The following is a 13,449-nucleotide window of genomic DNA, read 5'->3' on the forward strand; positions in this document are numbered from 1 at the left end:
CCCTCAACCGTTTCCGTTTCCTTTTCCTTTTCTCTCAAAGATTCAATCGAAAATTATGGAGTTGTATCAGAGTTACGGAGCACAATCAGAGTTCAGGTAAGCCACTACAACCATCTCCATCTTCTTTCTTTTTTGATTCCATAAGTCTTGCTAAGTGATTTATAAGGTTTCTGTTAAAGGTGCACATATCTGCTAAATGTCTTCCAAAACCTAGGGTCTTTGGCATCCGGGATTGGGATGTCTTTCTTTTTTCCACCCATTCTGCTCAGAATCGGTTTGATCATCTTCCTCAGTACCTTGTTAAACCCCAACCCACGTCTTTGATTGCTAAGTGATTCCATAAGTCTTGCTTAGTTCTCTCCCTCAGCCTTAGTTTTCTCCCTCAACTGTTTTCGGTTCCAATTATTAGTTTGGACTGGACAACGCCTGCGTTCTGGGCTGCAGGTTTTCTTAATATGTTTACAGCACAAATAGAAAATTTTAGTTAAAAACAAACCCTGTTTTCTTAATATGTTTACAGCACAAATAGTAATTGATTTTTAGGGGGATTGTGCTTCTTGATAAATATTTGGTGTCTTTGCAGATACTTTATCTTTAGGGGGATTGTGCTTCTTGATTTTCTATGTGCCTTTATTTTTAATTCGTGGACATCTTGCCCAATTTTTGTTTTTTGTTTTTTGTTTTTGTAATTTTGTTGGCATTTGCAACAATATATTTGGCTTCTTCTTCTTCCTTAAAAATATGGTGAATGATTAGAGTGTACCTTTTACAGGCGTTGCTTTTCCATAGATTGGGAAGATCTTGGAGAAGGCCCTCGCACAAGGTAAAGTGGATGATGTAGGATTGTTTTTTTGTGTGCTGACTAAAAGTTTACCTTGGAGTAATCTCTTATTTGTGACACTCCTTGAAATTCTGGATATATTTTCTTTGAGTATCATATGCAAAAGTCAAAGTTGCCCAAAGTTCAGAGGATACATTGAATGAAGAATTGGATATGTATTTCGTATTTGCTACCCAAGAATATGACCGTTTGGATTGTTAATTACCCATTCCTAGCTAGTTCATGTGTTAGGTAGGTGAATGATGGGGATTAGTAGTGAGTTTATCTAATTTTTAAGTGATAGTTGATGGCAGACCTAGAGTTTGTCTAATTACCCATTCAACTCATATTATATAAGCCCACCTTTTAAAACTCAATTGCTTCCCTTTATTATTTATTTTTTTAATAACTAGTATTATCATTATGAATGTTGAGATAACTCTGTATGTGTATCGCCTATTCCGAGCTCACACATTATCATGCGTTAATGCATATTCTTTTGTGTTAAAGTAGAATACTGTTTTTGGAATAGTTTGGATTGACAACTTATCTCATATTGCTTAGTGTTTGACATTTCTTTTGTAGTTCAAATATTTTGGATTAACTATAGAGATCAGATCAAGGGTGCTTAGTTCGGTATGTTTTATATCCTCCTTTTAAATAAATTTTTGATTAATTTTACTTACTTTCTTTGTATTATTTTCGGATGACATTAGGTATGGACAAGAGTTGGATAGATTTAAATGACAGGTCATCTGACCAATTTAACTATGGGCTTGAACATTTTTTGGAGTTTGCATTTTATAACAACAAGGGTCATACAAGGATTTATTGTCCTTGCAAAAAATGTTACAATCGGTACTTTGTTACAAGGGAAGTAGCAAAAGCTCATATAATAGTTGATGGGTTTATGCCAAATTATAGAAATTGGATTCATCATGGAGAAACAAACCAACCATTATATTCAGAACAAGGTATTGGGAATAACACTCCATCAGCTTTTGTTGATGATATGTTTGGAATGGTATAAGAGGCATTTGGCCATTCAAATGTGGATCCTAATATGGAGAATGATCAGTCAACAGAAAATGAACACAGTGAGGGGCCAAATGATGAAACTAGAAAGTACTTCAAATTGCTACAAGATGCAGAATGTCCTTTGTATTCGGGGTGTGAAAAGTTTACTAAATTGTCATTCATTGTTCGGCTATTACACATAAAGGTACTTGGTGGATGGAAATGACAATCTTGTTAAATTTTCTGAAAGAAGTTTTTCCCAATATAGACGTACCAGACTCTTATAATGATGCTCGAAAGATTACGGAGGACCTGGGCTTCACATACGAGACATGGGATGCATGTCCTAATCATTGTATGTTGTTTAAAAATGAGGATAAGGAGCTTGAATCATGTGGCATCTGCCACACATCCAGATACAAGAAATTTGAAGGCCAAATTAACAATGGTGTGAGTGGGGATAGAAAAATACCTGCTCAACAAGTAAGATATTTTCCATTGAAGCCAAGATTGCAAAGACTTTTTATGTCATCCAAAACTGCTTCGCTTATGAAATGGCATGCTGAGGAGCGTATTAATGATGGTGTGCTAAGGCACCTTGCTGATACACCTGCATGGAAAGCTTTTGATGCTAAGTATCCAGATTTTACTAGTGGAATTCGTAATGTCAGACTTGGTCTAGCATCAGATGGTTTCAGCCCATTTAGAACAATGTTCAAACCTCACAGTACATGGCCTGTTATTCTAATGCCATATAATTTGCCACCATGGATGTGCATGAAGCAACCATTCTATATCTTGTCTATTCTGATAGATGGCCCGCATGGACCTGGTAATAAGATTGATGTATATTTACAACCACTGATTGACGAGTTAAAGGAATTATGGCAAGAAGGTGTACTTACTTATGATGCCTCGATGAATCAAATGTTTAAACTACATGCTACATTACTTTGGACTATCAATGACTTTCCGGCATATGGGAACTTATCAGGGTGGAGCACTAGAGGTGAAAAAGCATGTCCTTGTTGCAATACAAACACTCGGTCTCGTTGGTTAACTTACGGAAGAAAGTATTGTTACACAGGTCACCGTCGATTTTTACCTACAAGTCATAAGTTTCGAAGAGATAAAGTGTCTTTTGATGGCACACGAGAATGGGGACGTGCTCCACAAAAAATTTCAGGTATTGATGTGAAAAGACAGTTGCTAGGAGTACTTACAGAGTATAAGAAAGATGATCTTAGAAAGAGGAAAAGAGATGAAGTTGGGAGTAATAATCATCGATCATTTTGGAAGAAAAAAAGCATATTTTTTGAGTTACCGTATTGGGAGCATAATTTGATTCGTCACAATCTCGATGTCATGCACATTGAAAAGAATTGTTGTGAAAATATCCTTTGGACAATATTGGGTGTTGCTAAAAAAACTAAGGACAATTTGAAAGCTCGACGTGACTTAGAAGAAATGGGCATTAGAAAACCATTGCACCCTTAGCAACGAGGTTCTAATAAGGCATACTTAGCTCCTAGTTGTTTTACTATGACTAAAGACAATAAAGATGTGTTCTTAAAAGTCTTGATGCAAGTAAAGGTTCCAGATGGTTATGCTTCTAATATTTCTCGACATGTACACATGAAGGAGCGGAGTATTTGGGGTCTTAAGAGTCATGATCATCATATATTAATGCAACAATTACTTCCTATAGCAGCACGCAGAGCATTGCCTAAGAATGTTGTTGAAGCATTGATTGAGTTCACTAATTTCTTCAGACAACTTTGCTCGAAAGTGAACGTGCAGTCTGATCTGGAACATATTCAAGAGCGAATTGTGCATACACTTTGCCATTTTGAGAAGATTTTTCCAATGTCTTTCTTTGACGTAATGGAACATTTGCCTATCCATCTAGCTGAGGAAGCATTGGTTGCTGGGGCTGTCCAATTTAGATGGATGTATCCTATTGAGAGGTTAGTAAAATTGTAGTTGTAATTTTTATTACATTAACTACTTTCATTAGATTATATTTTAATTATAATACACATAGGTACTTATTAACACTGAAGTGTTATGTGCGTAATCGTGCGCATCCTGAGGCCTCCATTGCCAAGGGTCGCTTAATGGAAGAATGCATGACTTTTTGTGCCCGATATTTGAATGAAGTAGAAACAAAGCTTACTCGTCCAACTCGTAATGATGATGGTGGTAGTGACTATGGTCGTCCGCTCACCAAAGGAGTTAAAATACGTCTAGATGAAGTTACATGGACACAAGTACATAGGCACGTGCTAGTCAACACAGATGCTATCACACCATTTCGAAAGTAAGTGAAAGCACAATTATATTTATTACTTTGAATGCTTCTTAATTCACTTCTTTCTGAACAAATCTCATATACACAGCCAACACCTTGAAATACTTGCATTGGAAATGCCTCGTAAAACAAGTCATTATATCAGAAGAGTTCACACTGAGACATTTCACATATGGTTTAAAAATTATGTAAGTACTTACAATCATTAGATCTATAAATTTAATGTAGGCCAATCAAATTAAAATTTTCTTCTCTCTGACTTCTTTATAATAATGATATTATATAGGTTGATACACAGCGGCTAACTAATAATGAAGTATTTTCTGAAGACATCATCACTTTGGCTAATGGTCCTGACCAATTTGCACGAAGATATAAAGGTTATGTCATTAATGGCTCCAAATTTCGTACGAAAGAAAGCGAAAAAAGTAGAACCACTCAAAATTCTGGTGTTGTATCGAAAGCAGACACTATGAGCTATGCTACTGTTAAGGACAAAAGGCCTTGCTCAGGTGATGTCACCTATTATGGAGTGTTGAAAGATGTGGTTGAAATCCGATATACCAATGCCTTGAAATTTGTTTTGTTCAAGTGCGATTGGGTTGATGCAATTGGTGGAATGAAAGAAGATGAGTTTAGATTCACATTAGTGAATTTTAATCATCTGTTATACAAAGATAATGTTGTAGGGGACGAGCCTTTCATTTTAGCACGAGATGCAAAGCAAGTTTGTTACATACAGGATCCAATTGATTCAGATTGGCATGTTGTTGTTAATGTGACTGTAAGAGATATATTTGATATGCGTTCAAAGGATTCTTCCCACACCCCAACAATAGTGCCTCAAGTAGAGCTCTATGCACCCCAACAATTGGATGAAACTGTATTTATGAATGATGAAGATGTTGGTTGGGTCAGGGAAGGAGTGGATGGAGCAACCGTAGACACAAATGTTGAAGAAGTTGATGATCCTCCTGAAAATGAGATGGAAGAATGATTGGCCATATAGTGTATTAGTTAGTGATTATCTTGGAAATTCTTGTTATCATGTGACACTATTTTGGAAATTCTGATTATATTAGTTACTTTATTACTTCTAATTGACTATGTTTATCAATGCATGTCTTCTTAAAATAGCTTATATATAAATATGTTAGATTAATAATCGTGCACAGGGAGTAGCATTTGATAAGGTACTTGGTAGGTACTCGGTTACATATTATGAATTATTTACATCAATCTTTTATGATGATTCATCGTGTGTGTACTAATTTTTTTAGTGCAACAGAAAATGGCACCAAAGAGGGGAAGAGGCAAAGCAATGGAGGAATTGATTCCCCCATCTCCAATGAGAGCTAAAATGGGTAGGTCACAAGCACGACCATCTCAGCAGTGTGGACAAAGTTCGAGTCAACCTCGGTTATCTAGGCCATCTCAGCATATCACATTGAATCAAACTCAACAACAGCCACCAATTACAAGGCGCACACAGTCTCAATTAGAGACACAACTACAACAAAATCCATCTGCCTCTAGTTGTGGGGATGAGCCTTTGGCAACTCCATTAAATAAAACAGGTTTGTGCTAAAGGACCATTAATTTTTCTAGTTTTTTATTCAATCATTCAAATTATATTTTGCTTATAATGAATAATTTATAGGTGAAAATCAATCTGAAGGTATTAGGAAGGGTCGAGGAGCTGCTCTTTCTATCTCAGAATGGGGAACTGGAACAAAAGTTCATATTGATTTTGATTCTAAATGGAAGCCAATCAAAGAAAATGCAACCAGGTTTAGTGGACAACTTGGAATTATAGCAAGAAATGGTCAAAGGGTTCCTCTAACATATGTTTCATGGACTGAAATGCCTGATCATGTATTAGATGATATTTGGAAAGAAGTCACGGTAAACAACACTTACAAAATTTACTAATTTTACTCAGATGCACAAGTCTTCATTTCATTAATAGTTATCATCTAATAATTGCAGGATAACACAGATGTCCCTGATGCATATAAATTTCATTGCTTAAAGGTTATTGGCAATAGATGGAGGGATTGGAAGTGTCGGGTTAAGCAAAGATGGTATGACGCATACTTGACCGATGAACAACGATTATCCTTCACTCCTCCTCAAGTCACTACAGATCAATGGAAGACACTAGTAAAGTATTGGGGCCTCCCTAATATAAAGGTAAATTAGGAAAAATTACATTTTAAGTTTATAATAGTGATGAATTATGGTTGCTTTAAACATGTGTAGGAATATTCTGAGGCAAATAAGGCTAATCGTGCACATGGAGGTGCTCCTCATCGGACTGGTCGTACTTCATTTGCTCAATTGAAACATGAGGTCAGAACACTAGTTTTGCAGTGAGTAATAAGTGATAATAATTAACAATAGGAATAATACTAATAGAAGCAGGGGATGTATATATATAAACCATGCTGGAAAACTGGAATGGTATCATTTGTACCAGGTCCAATTTGAATACGGCATGATGGAAATGCTGGAAAGTTTTTATTTTCTCCATTTAACAATTTTCATTACTAACTTGATTAAACATTGTGTGCTCTTAAGATGAGAGAGAAGGGAGAGAAAACGGATCGGTTGAGCATGTTTATAAAAACAAGAACAAAGAAAACAAAGAATGATGACAGAGACCTTTTCGATGAGGAAAGTGGCCACATTATTGTAAGTATCAGTTAGGTTATATATTTTTCACTCAAAGTAAAACTTTGCATATTCACATCGTTTTGATTAGTTGGGTTGTGCATTATTTTTATCTTTTGGTCATTTGAATTGGTTGGGTCATGTTTTGTAGAATCAATTTAATCAATGCTTGGAAGAAAGGGAAGAGCATGAGCAAGACGAGGATTATCGAGATGAGGTGTTTACTAGAGTTATGGGACCTGATGCATATGGACGTGTTCGCATGTATGGAACAGGTATAACTCCATCTCAAGTGTTTTGTCAAAGTTCAAGATCTTCCAATGTTAATGAGGACACCATACGAGAAGAGGTAGAAAGACAATATAAGACTAAGATAGATGATCTTAAGGCTAAGCATGAATCTGAAATTGAAGATCTCCGATCCAAGTATAGTGAAGTCAGTTCGAAACTCCATCTCGTGATGACTCATATTGGTTTCCATGTTAACACATCACCAAGTGGAAGTGGACAGGTATATACATTCGAATGTGATTTTGTTCTCTTTTCAATTTATTAGAATAAATTAGTGTGAAAATTTGAGCAATTTTGATTTCTATTTGTCGTGTTGGTGTTAAATATAGGCTCCAAATACATCAAGCCATCTACAAGAAACATATGGGAGTAATGAGCAACAACCTCAGTTAGAACCAGAACCATAGAAACAATTGCTTCATAAAAGGTTTGTAAAGAAAACATTATACTAAAGATTAAACTTTTAATTGACACATGTTATTGATGGCTGTGTAATTCTTATTTTTCAGGTTTGCATGGAGATTGTGATGAAGAGTCTTGATCATAATTAAACTCTTGAATATGTTGGAGCATATTTGAAAAAAAAAATTATGTTCATAACTTTTGAGACGAGATTATATATATTTGACTCTAGTAGGATTATATGTATTGGGATATGCGGATGGTGTACTTTCAATGTTATTAGGAATTCTAAAAGCATAGTTCTTTGATTCATATATTATTTTACTTTTGAACTTGGGATGATTGTGAATAAGATTATAAATTGCAAACTAATCTTTCATTGAACAAATATCATTTCCAACCATTTTGTATTTATAACAAAAAAATTGTAGGGATAAAAGCACTTACGACGTGTCAAACATGTCCCAAATATTTTGTTTAATTCCACCATCAAAGCCATTGCGACGCTAACTATTGTGTCGCAAAGCTGTCGTAAAAGAACTTCGCGACGCTTGAAATGTGTCGCAATAAGTTGTGAAAACTTTTGCGACATGGGTTTGTTGCGACGCAATCACAAGTGTCGCATGAGCGTCGTTAAAACGCATAAACGACGCTTTCATGACTTAACACGACGAGTTTTTAGCATCGTATTTAGCAAGTTTTTTTGTAGTGACATAAGATTTTCACCGTTGATTGTCAACTGGAAAATAATATCATGTAAGAACAGAAAAGGAAACTACAAGCATATCATGGGACAAAACATGGCAACCTCTTCTTCTACTTGTTGGATGGAGCCATCAGCAGTTTGAAGCCAGATGTAAGATTTCATCTAATTGCACAAAACATAAGGAAATTCAGGAGGGAGTCAAAAGAGAAACACAACGGAGACTCCTATATCATCTTAGCTTGAACTACCACACATGCAACCCACAGAACCAATAACCCCAGGTGTGGCAGTCCTAGCCATATCTTCTATTTATTTTCTACACTGCTTATACTGACCACTATGCACCAGCCTTTGTAAAGAAATTACAACTCTCCATTTACATTCCACCAAGAGTTAGTCTAGAAACAAACTACTTCTTCCAGCTATATCACGATTTGGAGTCTCTGCGCGGTTGTTTCCGGCACGTGACTCCATCAAAGAAGGAGGCGCCCTCGCACGTGCTAGTAGTTAGGGTTTCGGACCTTTCGGACTTGGATGGAGGAGGTGATCGGCCCGGCTAGTGTTTGGGCGGCTCGGGTAGTGAGATGCCCAGTATCACGTGGGTTGGGTGAGGTTTTGGTAAAATAGGCCACGCCCACAGTGATTTTTCTCCTCGTTTGTTTTATTTTCGTGGACTCTTCACCTTTGTCATATATTTCATGCATGGCACTGATTTTAGGTGGGATCGGATCGGAAAAAAGCATTCCAATTTTAATTTAAAAAATTTCGAAATCAAATTATAGTTCTAATTCGAAAATCGGAATTTATGAAAAATTTTGAAATCGTTTTATCTCATAATTCGGATCTCTTATATTTTTGCAAGACTTTGGAAATTTTCAAATTTTTATATATCCACTATTCAATTATTTTTTTTCCAAATTTTTGTGATATTTGCATGTCATCACAGGTGTGTATGACGTAAAATCATATTAGACAAGATAAAATAGTACGTATGATAATATGTACTCTTCGTTTTTAATATATAATAGCATGATTAAAACACATAATATGATACGGTCTAGTGATATTCCTCATCACTGGTAAGTGAGAGGTCTTACATTCGATTCTCATCAAAGGTGAATTTGAACCATATTATTGCTAGCCCATTGTGAGGTTAAATCCACTCCCTCCCCTTAGTGTAGATAATATCAATTGTTCAAAAAAAAAAAAACACATAATATGAAATAAAGAATTCCAACCTACTGAAAATGATACGATACCAAACAATTTCAACAAGCTATGTCCACAATTGCCACTAGTACTACGGTCTAGTGATATTTCTTTTCGTTTGTAAGTGAGATCTTAGGTTCGATTCTCGCCAAAGGCGAATTTAAACCATATTATTGCCAGTTCATTGTGAGGCTAAACTCAACTTCTTCCCTTGAGTGTAGATGATGTCGCTTGTTAAAAAAAAAAAAAAAAAAAAAAAAAAGAAGATGCTATGTCCACAACTAGAAACAGTGTACAAGACGGTGGAGTTTGCTCAAAAAAATCAAATCCAAATTACAAGATAAACCCAAATAAGTGAAATCGTGAACAACAAATTAGTGAATAAGATGATGATTATTGTGCTAATTAAATTGACCTTTCCAAACTTTGTGTCCATAAATTAGACACGAAAGAGAAAAGAAAAGAACACTTCAACTAACTGTCACTATAAACTACACTTTGAGACTTTCCCATCTCTTTGCTGCAGAGGGAGAGAGAAGAAGAAGATGTGGTGCTTCAGAAGAAGGGGGCCATCTGGGTTCTCATCATCTTCCACAGCAGAAGAAGTTACTCAAGGGATTGATGCCACTGGTCTCACCGCCATTGTTACAGGTGAGGGAACTTCTATTTGCTGCTTCTTTCTTTAAGTTTGATATGCAGATGGTATACTTTCTTCAACTATTTTTCCTTGTTCTTATGGGAACATGCTCTTTGGTTCTGCATATTGATGTTGCAGGAGCATCTAGTGGTATTGGCACCGAAACTGCACGCGTTCTTGCACTGCGTGGCGCCCATGTGGTTATGGCAGTGAGGAACATGGCTGCCGGTAAAGATGCAAGAGAACAAATAGTGAAGGCAATTCCCAGTGCCAAAGTTGATGCCATGGAATTGGATCTCAGTTCGTTATCATCCGTTAGGAAATTCGCCTCGGATTTCAATTCCTCTGGTCTTCCTCTTAACATCCTAATGTAAGTAATGGACAAAAATGTTTCAAGTTCTTGAATAGGCTTAGTTCGTAAAATCCACCTCCGGTAATAATAGCTTGTCTTTTCATAAGTAACAATGCAGGAGTGGCAACCCCTTTCACGCTTTCTAAAGACAAGATCGAACTTCAGTTCGCGACAAACCACGTAGGTATGTTGCATTTGTTACTCAGTAAAACCGAAAGTTTAAAGTACAAACAACAACAACTAATCATTTTTCACTTAGTGGGGTCGGCAGTATGAATCTTAGAACGCCAGTGACATTTTACGAAAGTATTGTTGGTTAAGATGCCCTAATTGACTGAATGTTACTTCCAGTTTAACTGTAGCCAATCTAGTTTTAGACCTTCTTTTAACAGTCGGTGTCGGAGCATATGCATCGATAAACTTGGCCAACCGTTCATAATTCTTTGATTCGGAGGGGTTAATTTGTATCTTTTTGGTTTTGTTCCTGATTCTGCAGGTCATTTTCTTTTGACAAATCTTTTGTTGGATACTATGAAGAAAACAGCACGCAAAAGCGGCAAAGAAGGGAGAATCGTAAATGTGTCCTCAGAAGGTCACCGCTACCCGTATCCTGAAGGAATTCGTTTTGATAAAATTAACGACCAACAAGGGTAACATTGAGATGATTCTTAGTTATTAGTTACGTGTTACCGCAAGAGTCATGCATAAAATTTTGATTAAATACGGAAGGAGCTTACGCAACAAATAAGTTTGGATTTGGATTTTGATGCCATATCAGTACTTCTGCCTATCTGCAGGTACAGCAACTTTCGTGCATATTGCCAATCGAAGCTTGCTAACATTTTGCACGCTAATGAGCTTGCAAGACGCTTAAAGGTAATCAGCAACGTTAAACCAGCAGAATCGTGATTCTGAAAATACCCGCTTGCATACATCGGTTCACTATGTCTGTACTTTTATGTGCAGAGATAAACACACATTGTGTGTTGATTGAACTCCGTTATTTGTGATTGTTCAACAGGAAGAAGGAGCTGATATAACTGCAAACTCGCTTCACCCTGGTGCAATTGTTACCAATCTGTTTCGTTATAACAGTGCTATTAACGGTAAATCACTTCGCTAAACCAACTAAGGGAGTCTTATTTAAATGTAGAATTCGGATATAAACTGCATACTATCGCTTGTTGAAGAGGCTTTGTGTTCAGTGTATGTTTAAAGTTTAAACCGAACCAAAATTGACGTCTATCTACAAATCTCAAATTTACACATTCACTATCTATGTGCTTAGTTTCGGATAATCAGACGTTTGGTTTTCTGGTTTGATGCAGGGCTTGTTAAGGTGCTTGGTAGAGCTGTGCTTAAAAATGTTAAGCAGGTAAGTTACATCTGCATGAACCTCTAGAGCAAACAACATACCAAGCGAATTTGAGTAATTTGAAATATGATGAACTTTCAAATAGTCGTTTAAACGTAGAATGTCGTGTTGTTTATTAACTTTGTCTATTACAGGGAGCGGCAACGACGTGCTATGTGGCACTGCATCCACAAGTCAAGGGGGTGACGGGCGAATATTTTCGGGACAGTAACCTATCCAAGCCAAGTCGACAAGGTCAAGATGCGGAGATGGCAAAGAAACTATGGGATTACAGCATGGATTTGACTAAATGATCTTCTAAAAACTTAAACTCTATATAAAGACTTAAAAGAATGCGCTTTGCGCTGTTCTGTTCTAAGATTTATATAGCCGATCTCACTTGTTGGGATCATGCTTAGTGGTGGTGGTTTGTGGTGAATAAACTCCTTTTTTCTGCTCGAACCCTTGTCGTTTTGATTCGAGATTACTTTTCGTTTGATATCTTGTATCAAGTTTAGGAATTTCATCTTCGAAACAAAATGCCGTTGTTCGGGTGCTTATTGATGGACTGATGACAAATTCACTTGATATTCGTTACGAAAAGACCAGAGAAGTTGAAGAAGTAAAAGAGAGAACCATGCAGTAAGATTTCTTCGTTACACTTGAGTGATGATGTACACTACATACATAATGACGATGATACAACAAAACAGGTAGTGCAAGACAGCATTATACTATGTTAAACATAGATGTCCAACCTACTGAAAATATCACAAGGCGGAACAATTTCAACAAGCTATGTCATTTTTAATATATAATAGTATGATTAAAATACAATATGAAATGAAGAATATCTAAAATTAAGAATAAACATGATAAAATAAGAATATGCATGCTATATATATATATATATATATAGTACTAAGTTTGAGAAATTTCGGATCTAATAGGTATATTCAGATGTGATCAAAAAATTTCAGAATCGAAAATATTCAAACTAAGAATAGAAATTTTCGATTTAGATTGGAAATTTTCAATCAAACTTTTGTTGTGCCTTGGCCCGTTCGTTAATGCGGAAACGAGATTCAGATTACAACCTCACCAAATCACACTCAGTTGAACAGAATAAAATATAAGAAATAAAGTCACCGAGAAATTTACGAGATTCAACAAAAACATGCTTACGTCCCCGAAGAGATATTGCTCTTCACTATGAATAACAGTACAAGTACACATGAGTTAAATCAACATAACTCAATCCCAAATCCCTTGCACACCCACTCATAGAATTTTCCCAGGAGCCTCACTCTACCCCAAGAGTTCTTTCATTAGAATACTTTTCACTCTAGCTCTCTTGATTTTCTCTCAACCCATGTTCAACCTTTCCCATGAGAGAGCCTAATGCTCTCTCCTTGGATGCTTCTATGATGCTTACCTTCCCACTTTCTAAGCATTACTAAATGCACAAACATTGCATCTAGTTATAGGCATATACTAGCAACTATGCCAACAACCAAGACCAAAAAGTCTTAAGTTAACATGACATAATCATCATCTAGCATACTTAGCATGCACCAAAGTCTATACCTAGTCTATAAAGTATAACTTTGCTTGTGGTAGTCATCATGTCTTCAATTGTTGTCAACACATGACTCATAATTACTCACAAATGTATGA

The 13,449-nt window shown here is 36.2% G+C and overlaps 2 protein-coding genes across 2 annotated transcripts; both read left to right on the forward strand.

Annotated features, from left to right (window-relative positions):
• LOC108172643 (uncharacterized) lies at positions 1-7,846 on the forward strand. The gene is made up of 9 exons (XM_070825484.1): positions 1-96; positions 773-823; positions 1,406-1,456; positions 6,183-6,341; positions 6,411-6,500; positions 6,729-6,842; positions 6,973-7,332; positions 7,442-7,539; positions 7,622-7,846. Exons 6-8 carry the CDS (start codon positions 6,729-6,731, stop codon positions 7,517-7,519), a joined length of 552 nt encoding a protein of 183 aa, XP_070681585.1. The 5' UTR covers positions 1-96; positions 773-823; positions 1,406-1,456; positions 6,183-6,341; positions 6,411-6,500; the 3' UTR covers positions 7,520-7,539; positions 7,622-7,846.
• A 2,039-nt stretch (positions 7,847-9,885) lies between these two features.
• On the forward strand, positions 9,886-12,234 carry LOC103440131 (short-chain dehydrogenase TIC 32, chloroplastic-like). Its single transcript, XM_029106170.2, has 8 exons — positions 9,886-10,080; positions 10,205-10,436; positions 10,526-10,602; positions 10,915-11,068; positions 11,216-11,294; positions 11,440-11,524; positions 11,747-11,793; positions 11,928-12,234. Exons 1-8 carry the CDS (start codon positions 9,975-9,977, stop codon positions 12,084-12,086), a joined length of 939 nt encoding a protein of 312 aa, XP_028962003.1. The 5' UTR covers positions 9,886-9,974; the 3' UTR covers positions 12,087-12,234.
• The last annotated feature ends 1,215 nt before the right edge of the window (positions 12,235-13,449 follow it).

This window comes from Malus domestica, chromosome 07 (assembly GCF_042453785.1).
Source record: "Malus domestica chromosome 07, GDT2T_hap1".
NCBI lineage: Eukaryota > Viridiplantae > Streptophyta > Magnoliopsida > Rosales > Rosaceae > Malus > Malus domestica.

Bases quoted from the DNA above. Each gene is read 5' to 3' on its own strand.
- LOC108172643 (XM_070825484.1), top strand. From the start codon at position 6,729: ATGAGAGAGAAGGGAGAGAAAACGGATCGGTTGAGCATGTTTATAAAA. The intron at 6,843-6,972 runs GTAAGTATCAGT...CATGTTTTGTAG, and splicing joins AGGAAAGTGGCCACATTATT to AATCAATTTAATCAATGCTT. The intron at 7,333-7,441 runs GTATATACATTC...TGTTAAATATAG, and splicing joins CACCAAGTGGAAGTGGACAG to GCTCCAAATACATCAAGCCA.
- LOC103440131 (XM_029106170.2), top strand. From the start codon at position 9,975: ATGTGGTGCTTCAGAAGAAGGGGGCCATCTGGGTTCTCATCATCTTCC. The intron at 11,069-11,215 runs GTAACATTGAGA...GCCTATCTGCAG, and splicing joins AAAATTAACGACCAACAAGG to GTACAGCAACTTTCGTGCAT. The intron at 11,794-11,927 runs GTAAGTTACATC...TGTCTATTACAG, and splicing joins TGCTTAAAAATGTTAAGCAG to GGAGCGGCAACGACGTGCTA.